Raw genomic sequence first — 17684 nt, 5'->3', positions numbered from 1 at the left:
TTAGTATAAGTACAGATATATTATTTTTTTATATGTCTACAACTATTTGGTAAGATATTTTGTCGAGGCAAATTTTCGACTTCATAACCTAATTGCTTTTAACACCACTCATAAAAACATAGTATAATAATATTTACTGAATACTGAAGCGAGAGAGAAAAAAAAATGGATAAAACAAAAGAATAGAAAAGAAAATAACTCAAAAAACTATCAACACAAAAAACAAAACAAAAAAAACAAGAAGCTCGACAACTTTTAGTGAGGTACGATGAGGCCACAACCAGCGCGTCCTCCAGCATTGCCAGTTTTCAAGCTATCCGGGTTGCCACCACGTCCTAGATCATCGCGGCCCTGGTGAATCACGATGGCCTTGTTGCCGATGTACGCATGGGAGGCAGGGTCGAGGGAAATCACCGTGTCATGAATATAGATGTCAGCATTACCGTAACGATCAGCCTGAATGTTGCCAAGATCCCCTACGTGGCGGTCGCGTATGGGGTTATCGTATGGGGAGCCGTGGTTGGTCTGAAATGAGATTATGATTGGCGGAAGAGAAGACAGGAAGGTGGAAAGTTGGGGAGAACAGAGATGAGAATGTTGAGAAGTGAGGAGAGGAGTGGAATACATTACGGAGGTGAGAAGAGAAGACTAGGAACGGATTAAAAGAACCTGGAGGGGAAGGAGCCCGAGGAAAACAGAGTGAGGTGGAGTGATAGAACTGAGGTAAAACTGCAAAGAATGGGAGTCAAGGAGGAAGATACAAGGAACTGAAACAAATGAAGACTCGTACATGACGCATACTAGTCCTTAGGGAAGTACAATGGCTAGACTAAAAGCTAAACCAACCGACAATTCTGACATAGCAAAGACAGCAGCACCAGTAACACAGTAGCAGTAGTTATAGTAGTAAAACATTTGAGTCTAGACAAATATATCAGCCCTTTATATAAATCGGCTTCGCGTCTCGTCATTCAGCGCCCCTCGTACCCGGGAACTTTACAACCTCACGAAGCCTCCCCGGGATGAGTCGTGGCTGATAGGGAATGCTAATGGGAAGATGACAAGTAAAGCGTGACTCTCCCACGCTACACTCTTGACTTATTACAGTGGTTTTTAAGCGGGAGGTGAAGTGATTAGAGTGATGTAGGGTGTGTGTGTGTGGATGCAAAATTGATAGTTTATTTTTATGTAAACTAATTAGCAGAAGTTAACTAAGTAGTCTTTATTGATATAACGTTATCTAACCTAACCTAACCTAGTCTTGATTGATTTAACCTGCCCTCCCTTCAGCTAACTTAACCTAATCCGACTCAACCTCACCTCACCTCACTTCACCTCATTTCACTTCACTTACCTGGAAGGGGTTGAAGTGACCACCTGCGGCCGTGCACTTCCCAGACAGGTCACCCTCTGCGTGTACGTGAAAGCCGTGGTGACCTGGAGTTAGGCCTGACACTCTCCCTGAGGTGACCAGTGACCAAGGGGAGACGTGGCGTGGGGACGAGAAAAAATAGATAAATGAAATGAATAAAAAGAAAAGAAAGAGAGAGAAATAGGTGAGACGTAATATAGAGGGAGATAAAAATAATAGATAAAAAGAAGAGAGGCAGAGAAACAGGTGTGACGTGACGTACAGACGAGAAAAATGGATAAATAAATAAAAAGAGAAAGAAAAAAACAGACTGTGATTGGGAAAGAAATGTAAAAAAGTGCTATTTTTTTACGGTCAGAGAGAGAGAGAGAGAGAGAGAGAGAGAGAGAGAGACAAAAACACACACTCACCCACACACACCCACATACTCAACCCCATCCATCCTTCCCCCCCCCCCGTCACTTACCCTGGATCAAGACACCGGCATAATCAGTTCGGTAAAGTTGCAACCGTCCAGACACTTTAGCATTGCCAGGCACAAAATCCACCACTGCGTTAGGACGTCTGGGCGCCTGCAGGAGGAAAGGTAGCGACGATTAACCTCCTTAGTATAATCAGTGTACTTTTAAGTTAGCTGAATGGAATAGACTTGGTAAAAATTATTAATCTCTACACGCCTATAGTCAGTTAGCATTAATACATGTGGTGAATGGGATGGGCTTGTTAGTGTCGAGTCGTGAGGGAGATTTAGATAGTTAGATTTTTATGAATGATAGATGAAAAATGTGTTTGTTTTATTGAAGAACTGCCGCGTGTAGGCCTGATGGATTCTCGCAGCTTCCCTTATTTTATCTATTTATTTATTTATCTATTTTTTTTATGTTGCATGGAGACAAGGAGAGATAGGCAGATAGAGTGGTTGATGTTGTCTTTCTTAAACTATAGGAGTATTTAAGAGTCTAATACGAGTGTCTGGAAAATTATTGTTGGTGTTTATGTGAGAAAAATATTGTGTTAGGGAAAGTTAATTGATTTTATTGCTGTGTATGTGTATTAATTATGAAAGATCCTTAGCTGTCTTTTTTGTGTTCATTCTTGTGTGTGTGTGTGTGTGTGTGTGTGTGTGTGTGTGTGTGTGTGTGTGTGTGTGTGTGTGAGTGAATGTCATGTAACCATTCACCTCACATACATCCACCCACCCACCCACCAACCCACACACACACACACACACACACACACACACACACACACACACACACACACACACACACACACACACACACCACCTGACCATCAAAACCTTGCGTAAGAAACAGGTACCCCCTCCCTAATGCAACATTCCTTACTCCCTTACACAACTCAATAAAAAAAATAAAATAAAAAGACACAAAGAACAATCATCGGAACCAGTTACTGATCCACTCAAGGCCAATAACGAGGAAAGTCACAGAGAAAGTTTATAATGAAAGCTAAAAAAAGAACCGCGTCCTTACGTAGACCACAATAGGTAAAGAAGTACGATAATTGTAGAAATTCGTACTTAAAAACAAGTGAGCATCGAGTCTTTTGATTCCTTTCTCTTTATGAAGGTTTCGAATTTGGTTTAGATAATACGTTGGTTCTGTTTTGATTGTTTACGTAGTTGTTTTTTATTCAGAAGAGTCTTTATGATACGCAGGTGTGATTAATCTGTACGTAAGGTGAATATAGGTAAAATTAGCAAGGGATGAAAGGTGGTAAATTACATAAGAGATTATTATTATTATTATTATTATTATTATTATTATTATTATTATTATTATTATTATTATTATTATCATTATTACTATTATTGCAAAACATGACCAGCACAAAAAGAAAGGCGTAGTGTTTTATCTACAGTTTTTTTTTCCAATATATATAATTGTTTGCTTGCATTGTATAAGCACAGATTTTTTTTCTCTTTCTGCTCAAGTTTTTTTTTAGAGTGGCAAGCTGAACAGGATCCTCTCTCTCTCTCTCTCTCTCTCTCTCTCTCTCTCTCTCTCTCTCTCTCTCTCTCTCTCTCTCTCTCTCTCTCTCTCTCTCTCTCTCCCAGTCTCTACTCTCCCGTTTTTTATGTCTTAGCCAGTCTCCTTGACATGTAGAAAGTGCAACAGGGGAGACTTAACCTTCGTGGGAATCTAACAAAGGTGAGTATTTTAATTAATGCCAGGTAATTAGGTGGTATTAATTGTGCCATAGGTAATGCTGCGGTGATGAGCGTGTGTTGTAACTGATGGTGCCTCTTAGAGAGAGAGAGAGAGAGAGAGAGAGAGAGAGAGAGAGAGAGAGAGAGAGAGAGAGAGAGAGAGAGAGAGAGAGAGTGCCTTCCATACACACACACACACACACACACACACTGACCTCGGTTACAATGATTCGTTTCTATTCTTTATGCAAGTCTTTTCCTTTCCCAGCGTGTGCGTGTGTGTGTGCGTGTGTGTGTCTGTGTGCGTGTGTGTGTATGTGTATGTGTGTGTGTTATTAACTTTACATAACATATTGCGCATGACTCTAACACTCGCGTTTTGTAACAGAGAGAGAGAGAGAGAGAGAGAGAGAGAGAGATTTACACAACCACCTTTCACTTTTCTTATGCATGACAAGAAAAAAAAAAGAACAAGTCGAACAATAAAAAAAAGAAAAAAAAAAAGAAAAACAAAGAAAAAGAAAAGAGATATTTGCTTGCCTCCCACGTGCACTCCAACCACGTGCATCAACAAAACCACGTACAAATCGATTGGCCATGCACGAACTTCACCACATGAACGGAAACTTAAATAACTCCTGTCCTCGATGACCAATACTTTCCTTGTGTGTGTGTGCGTGTGTGTGTGTGCGTGTGTGTGTGTGTGTGTGTGTGCGTGTGTGTGTGTGTGTGTGTGTGCGTGCGTGTGTGTGTGATTTTCGGTTTTTATGATCTTTTTTCTTTCCTTTCTCTCACTGACGATGCAGAATTCTTGTTAAATTATCACTACAATCATGAAACCATTCTCTGAAACCTCACCAGCTTTCACTACAGCCTGTTAACTTCAGGAAACCCTGACAGCTTGCATTATAACCTGTTAAACTATTACTGTCATGAAATCGGCTCTGAAAACTCGAATCTTTCACTAGAATCTTGAAAACCCCAACAACTTCCACTACAGCCTGTTAAACTATCACTGAAACCATGAAAACACCTTTGAAAACCGCAATTTATCATTAGAACCACAAAAACACATTTGAAAACTCCAACAACTTCCACTAGAGCCTGTCAAACTATCACTAGAACCACAAAAATACTCTTGAAAACACCAATTCACCACTAGAACCACGAAAAACACCTTTGGAAACCCAGCGACTTACACTACAACCTGTTTGAAGCAGTAGACATAGGAAGCTGAACTAAGTATTTGGTGAATGCGGGCCTGTATTCTGGTTACTACTCAGAGCATAACATTCACTGCACTGTGGCGTCACTTATGGTAGCTTTGCATATCCGAGCTCTACTTACCACAGCGCAGGAAGCAGCGACAGCCAGACACACGACCAAAAGAAGCTTCATTTTGACCTGAAAGAAGAAAGTGTGTTAATTTGTTTGTCTTCCTTTTCTCTCTCTCTCACTCCCTCTAACTGAAACAGAGACAGTATAAAAGGAACATAGACTTATGGATAGTGAAGGAGATGAGGTGCTAGAAACCGTAAGGGGCTGAGAGATCAAGGGAGAGATTGCGCCAAGGTGAAGGAAGGGGAGGGAAGGATGAAAGGAATGCAAGGTTAACAAGTACACGTATTTGAGCGATTCATAGATGGCGTGATGGGGGAACGGAAAGGAAGGCTGAAAGCAGAGAAGAGGGAGAAAAAGTAAATATTAGATACGTAGATACAAGATTTTAGTTCTGTGAGAGGGAGAAAGGGAGGAAGTGAGAAAAAGGAATAATTGAACGAGGGAGGGAAGGAAGAAAGGGCCATTAAACTAAATTGAATAAAAAGAAGACAATCAAAGTATAGATTTAGTTTTAAGAGAGGGAGAAAGAAGAGAAGAGAGAGAAAAAGAATGGAAGGAAGGATAGAAGGAAGAAATTAACGAAGAAAGAAAGGAGGGAAGGAAAGAAAGGAGAGGAAAAAAAGAAGAAAACGAGCAAACGAACGAAGAAACAAAGGAAGTAAGAATAGAAGGAAGACGGAAAAAAAAAGAAACCGAGAAAGAGAAGGAAGAAATTAACAAAGAAACAAAAGGAGAGGAAAAATAAGAAAACGAATGGAGGAACAAAGGAAATAAGAAGAGAAAAATAAAAAAAGACAAAGAAAAGAATTGAGAAAAGAACCACTTAACCTAAACCTACAAAAAAACACTGCAAATTACCTTTAGAATCTGACAACACAGGAGAGACGCTCGCTGGCCAACTGAATACCAGGTGTGTGTGTAACTCAGAGCTCACCTACGCGGTACATATATTAGTATTCGTCATTGCCAAGTACCGCCAAACTTGTAATACTGTCTCTGCCTCGCTGTTACTTCTCTTCTTCCTCTTCCTCTTCCTCCTCCTTTCGCTACGTCTGTCAGCTGTCAACTGTCATTTTCAGTCCTCGTTCTTTCATTGGTGGAGTTTAAGAGGAAGTTGTTATGAGAGATTTTTCCTTATTTATTTATTTTTTTTTTTTCGTTTTCTTAAGACTTCATTAATTTTGATTTTTTTTTTTTTTTTTTCATTGTGCTTGGTGAATTTTAAGGGACTTCCACGAGTAGCCCCGATGGTTTCTCGCTGCTTCCTTTACGTTCCTTTGATTTATGTACCTGTGTTGACGTAACAGACAAAAACAAAAAAAACAAAAAAAAACAAAACAAGAAAACAGTCTATCCCTACGTTATGATTTCTGAACCTGTGAAAAAAAAAAAAAAAGAAAACCACATCGAGACTACCAAAACAAAGATAAAACAGAAATAATGTATACGTACCAATAGTCCTTTACCGGCATCCACTGCACTAAACTCATATAGATTCATGATGAGAGATGCTGGAGGACGGTGCTTGCTTGTCAATAGCACAACTCACTGTGGGAAAGTGGCAAACACACCGGCCGGTTGTGGTAGGAGAGAGGCTGACGCGAGAATGTGATGGTGGTGGTGCTTCTTGTCTCTAGATGGTACGGGAGTCCGGAAGTTATTGTCTGTGTGTTACCTGTGTGTTACCAAGTTTCAGGTGTTTCCAGGTGATAATGTAACTGATAATGGGTAATTCCTTAGGTTGTTTGTGTGTGTCTTGTGTTTTGTTGATGGTATGGTGTATATTGAGATTATTTTTTTGTTTTCTTGTTGTTAGTTCGAGTTGTGAAGGGTTTAGTTACGAAGGGGAAAATTATCAAGTGAAAACCTTTTTTAGTGTCATTAAGTTTGTCCTTGTCTGTTTGTGTGTCGCTGTGTGTGTCTTTGTGTGTGTTCGCCTGTCACTGTCTACCTCTTTGTCTGTCCGTTTCTCTGTATATCTCTGTCTGTCTGTCTTTATGTTTGTGTGTGTCACTGTCTATCTGTTTGTTTGTTAGTTAGATAGTCTGATTGCTTGTTTTTGGTCCCTCCCTCCCTCTCTCTCTCTCTCTCTCTCTCTCTCTCTCTCTCTCTCTCTCTCTCTCTCTCTCTCTCTCTCTCTCTCTCTCTCTCTCTCTCTGCATCTGTCTGTACATTCTCTCTCCCTTTTTTCCATTCTTTCATCAGTTTTTGTATGTATCTCCCTCCCTTCTTTCCTCCTGCATCTGTCTTTGTATGTCTCTCTCCCTTCCTCCCTTCTTGCATCTCACCATCAGCGCCTTCGTCAGGTTACGGTCACATTGCGCCCAAGACGGACTGGGGTAAAGTGGTCACAATCTTCTACGCCATCCCAGGAGTGCCTCTCATGATGCTGTGCCTTGCTAACATAGGGGACGGGATGGCTCACTCCTTCAGGTTTCTCTACTGGAAAGTCTGCTGCTACGCGTGTACCAAGAGGCCCAAGAAGAGACGGAGAGGCAGGTCCACGCGCTCCTCCAGAAGGTGATAAAGGGTTTAGCGTTGTTGGTGCTTTAAAATCTTATGTTTTTTTGTTTTTTTTTGCTTTTTCTTTATTTTTTTTTGCGTGTTTAGTTCGTTTTTTTTTTTATATTTTTAACGTTTTTTTTTAATGATTTCTAAAAATTTTTCTTCTTTTTTCATTCGTCTGTTCTCCTCTTTCTCATTTCCTGTGTCTTGCTCTTCTCTCCCTCATTTTTATCATTGTTTTGTCTGTTTCTTTCATATCCTCCATCCTTCCCTCCTTTCCTTCACTCCCATTCCTTTCCTACTGTCACTGTCTCTCCTTTTCCTTCATTTTCACTATCCCATTCTCCCGTTCCTTTCATTTCCTTCCTTCCATCCTTCCTTCCTTCCCTCTCTCCCTTCCCTCTTTCCCATTGTCTCCTTTCCCTGTCTCTCTCTCACTCTCTATTCCTTCCTTCGTATCCTTCATCCCTTTCATCCTTCCTCCCTTCCTCCCTCTTTTCCTCCACTCAATATCCTCCCATTCTCTCCCCTCCTTATCGTTCTCATCTTTTCCTTCCTCTGGTATCCTCTCTACATCCCACGCATTCCCTCTCTCTCTCCACGACCTTCCCACGCCCTCCGCTCCTCTGCTAACGCTTCACCCGCCCCCTCAGGTACCCCAGCACTTCAGGAGGCTCAAGGACGCGCACCTCTTCCTTCAGGAGATCCAAAAGGGCGTCAGAGAAATCAGCCGACTCTCATCTAAGTGACTCCGCCTTCTACACCTCCTCCTACTCCGACCCCGACTATAAGTGAGAGAGAGAGAGAGAGAGAGAGAGAGAGAGAGAGAGATTTTGCTTTTTTCATGTTTTTTTAGCTGTTTTATATTATTTTTACTGCTACTACTACTACTACTACTACTACTACTACTACTACTACTACTATTACTACTACTACTACTACTACTACTACTACTACTACTACTACTACTACCAGCACAGTAATGAGAGCACTTATAGTAGTAGTAATAGTAGTAGTAATACCAACAACAATCAATAAATTAACTGCTTCTATCCTGTTCATCCTATCACGCAGTGCTGTTCTATTTCCAGGATGGAGGACGATATGGTCGAGGCTGACATGCGCACGCTAGGGAGTCACCGCCATTCGGAGCACAGCCACACGAGGGCCTCTCAGAATTCCCGGGGATCTGACTATCTTGCCCCGCCCGCTAAAGAGGTTGTTGTTACTACTGTTATTATGATTGGTATTGTTGTTGTTGTTTTTGTTGTTGAAAATGAGAGAGCTAAACTTTTTTATGAATTTGTGGCTGATTTTTCCCTGTCTCTCCTTGTCTCTCCTCTCCTGTCTCACCTGTCTCACTGTCTCATTTGTGTAATCTTGTCCATCATAACTATTCTTGCTTCCTATCATTTGTCTCCTTGCCTCCTATCTCATTTGTCTCCTTGCCTCCTATCTCACCTTGTCTCACCTGCCTATACTTGTCTCTTATATCTCACCTCTTTCTCCTTGTCTTTCCTATCTCATTTGTCTCACCTGCCTATACTCGTCTGTTCTATCTCACCTCTATCTCCTTGTCTTTCCTATATAACTTTGTCTCCTTGCCTCTTTGTTTCACCTATCTCACTTTTTCTCTTCTATCTTACCTCTACCTCCTTGTCTCTCCTGTCTCACCTGTCTGTCTCCCCTCGCTCCCCCCCTCCCTGCAGGATGACGGGCGGGTAGCGGTCCTCTTCAACAAGTACGCCCTCGAGCAGGAAGGACTGGCACAGGAGGACGTGGCGAGGCCCTCCGTCAGGGACTCAGACAGGGACGGTGACCTCAGAGGGTAATCTCTCTCTCTCTCTCTCTCTCTCTCTCTTGCATTCAATCACAAAATCAACTCAGAAAAGACAGAAAAAGAGAAAAAAATACGTAAAAAAATGAAAAAAAAAAGAAAAAGGAGGAGGAGGAGGAGGAGGAATTAAATAAGAAAATTAACCAACTCACCTTTCCTTATTGAGCACCACCACTACTCTCCCTTCACTGCAGAGACCGCGAGGGAAGGGAGGCGAGGGAGGGGAGCAGACGCAGCAGGAGAGACGAGGAAGCTGACCTGCCCGTGACGCACCAGCCTAGGGGAAGCCACCGCGGGCCCCCTCCTAACCCAGGTGAGAGGAAGCGGTCCCTAAAACTAGTGGTATCCTGTTTACAGCGGATAGGATATCCGTTTTCAAGAGAATCTGTCTCCTGAACCAAATGATTACCGGATTTTTTATTATTTATTTCTATATTAGACAAGGAGTGGGTTTTAATGGTTCTCAAGCACCTATGCATCTAATTATGGCTCCATTTTAACGGGTTCTTGTAGAAATTGGATTGTTTATGGTGTTATTGATGGTTTTACAAAGATTCTGCGAGATCAGTGGGGCAGAAACTTAATTCTTAACTCGTTTATGGTACACAAAGAATGGATTCTAAAACTCCTCGTTGTCTTTTATAAATCTTTTAATTGGTTCTGGTGCAAATTTGGGTTTTCATGATGCTATTGAATGTTAATATGGAATCTGCGACATCAGTGAGATAAAAGTGCCTGAGCTTAATTCCCAATTTGGTCATAGTAGACAAGGAATGGATTTTCAAGCTCTACAGCATCTTATTTTTACTTTCTAACTGATTATAATGTTTTTTTTTTATGATACTAGTGATAATTCAACGAGGTTTTTCCATCATTAGTTCGGGGAAAATTGTTTTAAGTACTGGTTATTTATCTCCGTGGCCTTTGACGATTGTCCTTGTGAGAAAACCTTTAGCAGTAGTGTAGTGCTTAGTTTTCTTCAGTTATAGAATGGAATGTAGGTTAGACACAATGGTTTCTTCCTTGAGAGATGTTATTGTCATATTTTTTTTCCATTTTTGAAGGCTGCCACGACCTGGATTTTTTATGTAAGTGGGACTCTGGCCAAGGGGAATTCCAGAGCCTGAAAAAAATGTCCTTTGAAGGTGGCAATCCCTAGTAAGCACATGCAGTCACAAGGATTGTCCAAATTATACTGAAAAGTGTCTTGTAGGCTAGTGTTTCTTAGTCTATCAGGGCCAAAACGGTGCCTCTTAGCGAAGGACCTTGAATTTAACAGTGGGAACCGTTACTGTGAGTGGATGCCCTTCCTAACCTCGGACAGTGGTGTTTGAGTGTCCTCGATCCCCAAAGACCCCGCTGGCCCACTGTATCACGGCAAAATTGAATAAATAAGGTGCAATAATATCCCTAGCATCAACATATCTCCCCTTCCTTTCCTCCGCTAGGCTACAACGACTCCCCACCAATGCCCCGCTCGCCACGCGCTTCAGAACGCTACCAGCGCCATCTGTCCCCGCCACACGACCCCCGCGGCCGTATGTCACGCATGGACGAGGACTACTACTATGATGACTACGATGACTACGACGACGAGGAGGAAGAGGACGATATGGGAGATAAGCCGGTGCCCATCTGGCTTGGCGTGATGCTCGTGGTGGCTTACATCTTCGGGGGCGCCACACTCTTCGCTGGCTGGGAGAAATGGGGCTTCCTGGACTCCGTTTATTTCTGTTTCATCACCCTCACTACTATAGGTTAGCTGGTGGTGGTGGTGGTGGTGGTGGTAATGGTGTTTTGATACATAGATTGATTTTTTATAGTGTTAGTAATGATGAGGGATAGTGATGGTGGTGGTGTATGGTGGTAGTGGTGTTGATAGTGATGGAAATTAAAGGAAAGCGTCAAATAACCATCTTTTCATAGTGATGTTAGCGGTGGTGATGGTGGTACTGGTGATGGTGGTACTGATAGTGGTGGTGAAGAATGATTAAAAGTGGTGATAAAGGAAATGGTGAAACTTACGCTAATTCATGTGATAGTGAAGAATAATGATGAAAGTGATGATGGTTACTACTTGAATTATGATGAAATTAATGATTCTCTCTCTCTCTCTCTCTCTCTCTCTCTCTCTCTCTCTCTCTCTCTCTCTCTCTCTCTCTCTCTCTCTCTCTCTCTCTCTCTCTTATTAACCTTTCGTAATAGTGACCTATGTAATCTTGACCTTTCTTCTTCCTCTTCACAACTCCATTATTTTCTTTCATTTCCAAGATCCTTCAATGTCATCTTTATCTTTTCATTATTCTTCCATTTTCTTTTCCATCTATTTTTTTTTTCTTTTTTTATACGTCTGTCTCTCTCTTCGTCATATTTCCTCGTATTCTCTCATTTTCTCTTCTCATCTTTTTTTTTTCTTTCTAAAATCTTGTAATGTCATTTTTTTCTATATTCACCTTTTCAGTTTCATCTCTCATGCTATTTTTTTTCTTGATTTAAGCCTTGTTCCTTCATATTTCCCTTCTTTTATCTCTCTTTCTTTAATTCTTCTCCATTGTTGGGGTATCTGTCATGTCAGCTCTTCATTTTTATCACTAGTATTTCATCTTCCATAATATATGCCTTTTTAGCCTTATTTCCTCATAATTATCTTCTGTTACCTGTTTTTTTTTCTTTTAATTCTTCCACACTTTATTAAGAATCTATCATATTAACTCATTCTCTGTTACACGTATTTAAATTTCTATTATATTGCTGTTTTTCTCTCTATGATTCATATTTCATTATTCTCACAACTTTTAAGTGCTCTCTCATTTCCTCCTCTTTTCCCATACTTTCAAGACTCTTTTTAATGCCAACGTTATTATTCTCACAACTTCTCATAGTGTTCTTTCATTTCCTCCTCTTTTCGTACATTTTCAAGTCTTTTATAATGTCAACGTTCCTTTTTCGTCTTACTCCTTCAGGTTTCGGTGACTTCGTGCCTGCGCAGAAGGTGAAGGACAACGTGGAACTGAGCATTGCCTTGTGTTCCATCTATCTGCTCTTTGGCATCGCTCTCCTGGCCATGAGCTTCAACCTGGTGCAGGAGGAAGTGATCAGCAACGTGAAGAGTATGGCAAGGCGACTCGGGATTCTCAAGGACGAAGAGGAGGAGGAGGACCTGGATTAAGATGGGGCGGGGCTTACATTCTCAAACTTTTCATCTCATCTCGGCTTTCACAGGCTGTAGTGATATTTGCTGGGGTGTTCAAGGGTGTTTTCGTGTTTCTAGTGGTGGTTTAACAGGTTTTCTATATCATCAACGGGAAAGACAGCCATAGAAACCTGACTAGTAATCTCTGTGGGCTTTGAAAATTATGGTTGCTTAAATTCAAAGGGATTCAAAACAAAGGGATTTCAAGCTCTCATGGAATTGAAACGGCTTGAGTCTCACTGTAAAATAGGCAGTTCTAGACATATTTCTGCAGACTTTAGCCAGTATTCTCAAGCTTTCGTCTCTTTTGCTGGTAAATTCTGGAACCTCCTGCCTGCTTCTGTATTTCCTCCTACCTATGACTTGAACTGTTTCAAGAGGGAGGCTTCAAGACATCCTCAAATTTTGGATAACACTTGACTTAGGGAGTGGCATCTTCACTGGGCCTTATTTTGTAATATTTTGTTGCCCTTGGCCAGCGTCTCATCTTACTTTAAAAGAGAACGTTAAAAATATATCTGTGAATATTGAGATAAAACCTAAACTAGTGCTGAGTAAGAGGAGACGGCAACTTAAACTGTAGTCGCCTCTGATTGGTCCATTCAAAAGTCTTACCAGTTCCCAAAATTTGTACATTTGATTAATACATTTCCACTTATATCCCAGCCTTGCCCTGAGCAGATTTTTGAGAATATTGACAGGAGAACAATATTATGATGAAGTATTAACGTTTCAGATGAAATGTGGAGACAGGTAGACATTATATTTACGTAAACTTATCCAAATGACTGTCGACAAGCGCAACTGGAGACGTGATGCGTTTAAACAGTCATGTATGTTCTTGTTCTGGTTCTTCTTGTTCTTTATTATCGCCAGTACCTCCTATCCTCTCTATCTCCTTCACCCAGGTCCAGCTTCTTCATGTCTCTATTCCATCTCTCCTTCGACAGACAAGCTCTAAACACAAACTGGTGAACGATAACTGTGCCGTACTTAGTCTTAGATCAATGTTATATTTCCAGTATCTAGTATAATGTGGGTGTCATTTACGTGTTTCTGACCACAGTGTTACAGGTGGGTTTGACAGGTAGTGTTGTAATGCCTCTTATTCTTAGTTAGTACTCTAGTTCACGCTGACCCAGTAGTGTTTAAAAAGTAGCTAGGTTCCTTACGTATACTTTTCTCTCGTGTTAAGTAGAGGGAATAGAAATTGAGGGAAAAGAAGTTGAGGAAATGGAAAGTGTTTTATCGGTGACTCGTGGGAAAGAAAGAGCTGACTGAAGGATGAGAAACAGACGCGTGTGATGAAGAAAATGACAAAGGGACGAGATTCATAAAGAGAAGGTGACGAGGGAACGAAAGTGAATTATTTATATTTTTAAAGGGGTTTTCATGTTTCAAGTGATAGTTAAATGCAGACTTTGAATCAACGATGAGACAAAACACATGAAAACCCGCATAGTCTTTGAAAAACGAGATATAGGCACGAGTATATATCATTTAGAAATTCAAAGGGGTTTTCATGTTTCAAGTAACGGTTTAACAAAGACTGAAATATCAATTGGAAAAACACATGAAAACTTTCCAATTCATCTCAGTGGCTTTTGAAACACTATATACTTAAACAAATATGAGTCATGCGGATTTTCAAAGATTGTTATGTTTCAAATGAGAGTTAACATAGACTCTGAAACATCGTAGGAATCTTATTAATTATCTCCGGAGCCTTTGAAAACCCAAAACACGAAAGGATATGAATGATGTAGACTGTAATATTTCAAGTGATAGTTTACCGAGGACAACGAAACATCAATGGGACAAAAAAAAAAAAAAAATGAACTTGACTCATCATTTCTGTGGCCTTTGAAAGTAGACGTGGTGGGAGAATAAAGCGTTTCCAATTCCCCATCAAGGTAAAATACAATTAAGACTGAAGATTTATGAAAGATATGAAGCCAAAAGCAGTTTCCTCTTCCTGTATCTCGTTTCCTAATCCTGAAAAGAGTAAAAAAGACCATAATGAAAGTACATCGAATAGAAGGAAAAAGAATGATAAAATTAACCGATGAAACAATGGAATTAAAATCTATAAATAGGATTGAATAGTTTTTTTTTTTTAATCTTATTTAACTTATTTATTATTACTTTTTTATGTATTGTAGTAGAATAATGATTTCTTTTATGAGTGATCGGGACTGAATAAATAAAAAAAAAGTAATTTAAGTAGTGGTAGTTAATTAAAGATGCCTTGTTTGTTTACGAGGATTTAAAGGTAATGAGCCTTATGTTTAATTGTGTGTGTGTTTGTGTGTGTGTGTGTGTGTGTGTGTGTGTGTGTGTGTGTGTGTGTGTGTGTGTGTGTGTGTGTGTGTGTGTGTGTGTGAGTGTGTGTCATTTACTTATCGTTTATTTATTTATTCTTCATTTATTCTTCTATATAATAAAGTTTCTTGAAGTTAAGTGGTGATCTCTGATGGCGGTAGTGATGATGCTGGTAGTGCTAGTGATGATGGTGAACAGAAGAAAGTCTACAGAAGTTATTATTATTATCATTATTATTATTATTATTATTATTATTATTATTATTAAACACATATTACTTAAGTTACTGTATTGCAAGTTAAAAAGTCACGTTAAACAGGTAGAAATATTTAGCTACGTAAGAATTATTATAGTATTCAAGTACATATGAAAGTCTTACATTTCTTTTTTTTTTTTTCATAATTATCAGGTAAGGTAATCTCATTCAGTGTATAATTACTTTGTATGATCTAATGAATCTTACAATGAAGAACCTTTTGTCTGAATACTCGTTTCATTCACTCATTAAACCCTGAAGCTGGTGGATGAAGTGAAAGGGATGGTATTAGTACACATATTTTTGCTCCCTTTAAAGTATAAGCAGTGTACAAAAAAACAAACAAAACAATAAAAGAAGCAAAACCAGAACAATCCTTGAGGAGCTGCCGATACGAAGGCTCAGTGGGACTTTTTCCTTGGTCAGTCAATGGGAAGCGTGAGAAGGCTGGTTAACAGAGAACCGTCACCTTTTCCTGAAGAATGGTGATTGGCTTAATATTGTCTTATTTGGGGAGGCTAAAAAGCTGAGGGTCGCGTCATTGGTCTTAGCCTTCAGATATCTAAGGTGAAATTATTCCTACTCGTACAAATTATCTTCATAGCCGCTCCAAAGGCACATAAAGCTGAAAACAAATGCTGCGTATCTCATTGTAATTTGAACTTCCCGCCTGAGACATGAACTTTTTACCGATTGAATACTTAAACTCCTCAACTAAAAAAAGCAATTGAGAAAATAAGCACCAAAACACCTTACTACATAACATACTTTCAAGTAAGTCAAATATTATCTTATTGATTAAAAAATATATCTAAAAGACTATAGACTCTCGCTAGCAGACGATCAGCTGGGCAGTGACGCAACACACGCCGCAAGTAAGCTAATATTTCCCTATTTTTTACCCTTATTCTCCCACACCCAGGGACATTCACTAATGCAATCGTGCCGGGAGTATCAGGGGAAAGTGTAGGCGTAGGTTTAAGGGTCTCAGGGGACGATATAAAGGGAAAATAAGGGTTTATCTTGGGTTTCGCCGGATCGCCCCTGTTTGTTTTGGTTTTAATTCGGTCAGCTGGTGTGGCTGGGATGAATTTGGTGTTTTATTTATGTGTGTGTGTGTGTGTGTGTGTGTGTGTGTGTGTGTGTGTGTGTGTTGGGTTGGGTTAGGTTGAGAATTTTATGATGCAGGTGTTCGTGTGTTATATATGCATTTATTTATTTTTTTTCATTAATTTAATTTTTTCACGTTTCTTTCGATACGTGATTTTGCTTTTCATGTTATTTTGTTGTTTTTCATTGATTCATATTTTTTCAAGTTGACAAAATTGTTGCTTTTTTTTTTATAATACTAATTACCAGATAGACAGACAGAGAAATAAAGAATCACAATAAACAAACAGACAGAGAGAATATCAGATGCATACACAGAGAACTATAATTGAGACGAAAACACACACACACACACACACACACACACACACACACACACACACACACACAATTAACAAGAAGAAGAAAAGACCCAAAAACATCATTAATTTCCGCACCACAGAGATGGGTAAGGGTTTCGGAGAGCTGGCCTACGTGAGGGGGATCATCAAGTACTCCCTCTCCCCCTTTGAGCAGAGAGCTTTTGCCGGTGCCATTACCAGCGGCGTGCCCAACATGTTCAGGAGGTTCCGGTCACAGGTCCTCCGCATTGCCCCTCGTGAGTGTTGAGGTGTTGAGAGAGAGAGAGAGAGAGAGAGAGAGAGAGAGAGAGAGAGAGTATTTTGGTGTTGTTTAGAGAGGGAGAATAATAATGATGCTGTTTAGAGAAAGATATATTTGTGATGTCTTTAAGAGAGAGAATTGTGAGGCTGTGGAGATAGACAGAAAAATAGAGGGAGAATTATTAAGCTAGTAAGAGATAAAGAAAGTTGTGATGCAGTCATTTATAAGACAAAGAAAGAGAGAGAGAGAGGAAGAGTGGCAGTGGTGATGGTGGTGGAGAGAGAAAGATGGCCGATAGCACATCACTGACCCACTGTCCCCCCGCAGCCTTCATCATAGCCTACATGGTCTACTCATCCGTGGAGGCAGCTCACGACAAGACCATGAGGAAGAACCCGGCTGACTTCGAGAACGATGAGTAAAGATGAAGACCAGCCATGTTTTGGTGACTTGTGTAAAGAATAAGGTAAAATTGTATAGAGAAATTAATTTGTACATATTTCCAGCCTCAGTTTTCTCTTTTTTTGTAATGTTTTTATGGTAGCAATATTTATGTCCATCCAATGATGAAGGTTAAGATAATTTATCGTGTACTTTATCATGTTGCTCCATAAATTATTGTCGTACAGCTTATATTTTCATTATCCTCGTTTTATGTTTAAGGAAGGAAATAGTTAAGCTGCACCAATATTATGTATCAGAACACACGTATTTTTTTATCAGGACCCAAAAGTAGGTCTTATTCTTAACACATCAGTCAATCTTTTCTCCACATCTCCAGTCAGCTGATGGGACCAGACACAGATGCACTACTAACAGAGCTGTTAAGAAGCCGTTTTATTTATACATTGACAACTGGGCTCCATTTGGTCGTATACACAACCATTATTCCTTCCTCACACAAATATTTAATCCTCTTTACAACATCCATTTCATCTACAACTGTTCTCTGTTAAGTCTTGTACAACTAATCTT

The 17684-nt window shown here is 40.0% G+C and overlaps 3 protein-coding genes across 5 annotated transcripts in view; 2 read left to right on the top strand and 1 right to left on the bottom strand.

The window, feature by feature from the left end:
• LOC135091805 (superoxide dismutase [Cu-Zn]-like) overlaps positions 1-6512 on the bottom strand; it is a 6513-nt gene extending 1 nt beyond the window's left edge. Inside the window, exons 1-5 of one of the 2 annotated variants that reach the window (XM_063989779.1) lie at positions 6336-6512; positions 4890-4946; positions 1839-1944; positions 1355-1461; positions 1-525 (exon numbers count right to left, since the gene is read on the bottom strand). The exon at positions 1-525 is cut by the window's left edge and continues 1 nt beyond it. In XM_063989779.1, the coding sequence (XP_063845849.1) occupies positions 256-525; positions 1355-1461; positions 1839-1944; positions 4890-4946; positions 6336-6383 (588 nt within the window). In that variant the 5' untranslated portion in view covers positions 6384-6512 and the 3' untranslated portion in view covers positions 1-255. Of the gene's footprint in view, positions 526-1354; positions 1462-1838; positions 1945-4889; positions 4947-5741; positions 5863-6335 lie in introns of those variants that run through there. The other variant, XM_063989780.1, reaches the window with a different exon arrangement.
• Positions 1-12446, top strand: part of LOC135091804 (potassium channel subfamily K member 13-like) — a 17288-nt gene extending 4842 nt beyond the window's left edge. The window contains exons 3-9 of one of the 2 annotated variants that reach the window (XM_063989777.1): positions 7190-7403; positions 8042-8179; positions 8480-8606; positions 9098-9216; positions 9420-9538; positions 10674-10982; positions 12189-12446. In XM_063989777.1, coding sequence (XP_063845847.1) covers positions 7190-7403; positions 8042-8179; positions 8480-8606; positions 9098-9216; positions 9420-9538; positions 10674-10982; positions 12189-12394 — 1232 coding nt within the window. In that variant the 3' untranslated portion in view covers positions 12395-12446. The remainder of the gene's footprint in view (positions 1-7189; positions 7404-8041; positions 8180-8479; positions 8607-9097; positions 9217-9419; positions 9539-10673; positions 10983-12188) is intronic. The other variant, XM_063989778.1, reaches the window with a different exon arrangement.
• Positions 12447-15721: 3275 nt separating this feature from the next.
• On the top strand, positions 15722-17337 carry LOC135091797 (cytochrome b-c1 complex subunit 8-like). Its single transcript, XM_063989768.1, has 3 exons — positions 15722-15871; positions 16549-16704; positions 17037-17337. The coding sequence occupies exons 2-3, from the start codon at positions 16551-16553 to the stop codon at positions 17129-17131; spliced, it is 249 nt and encodes an 82-aa protein (XP_063845838.1). The 5' UTR covers positions 15722-15871; positions 16549-16550; the 3' UTR covers positions 17132-17337.
• The last annotated feature ends 347 nt before the right edge of the window (positions 17338-17684 follow it).

The sequence above is a fragment of the Scylla paramamosain genome, chromosome 38 (genome assembly GCF_035594125.1).
Source record: "Scylla paramamosain isolate STU-SP2022 chromosome 38, ASM3559412v1, whole genome shotgun sequence".
NCBI classification, from domain to species: domain Eukaryota; kingdom Metazoa; phylum Arthropoda; class Malacostraca; order Decapoda; family Portunidae; genus Scylla; species Scylla paramamosain.
This window is presented reverse-complemented; position numbering and strand designations above follow the sequence as displayed.

Coding starts and splice junctions, on each gene's coding strand:
- LOC135091797 (XM_063989768.1), top strand. CDS start 16,551: ATGGGTAAGGGTTTCGGAGAGCTGGCCTACGTGAGGGGGATCATCAAG. Junction 16,705..17,036: donor GGTCCTCCGCATTGCCCCTC/GTGAGTGTTGAG, acceptor GTCCCCCCGCAG/CCTTCATCATAGCCTACATG.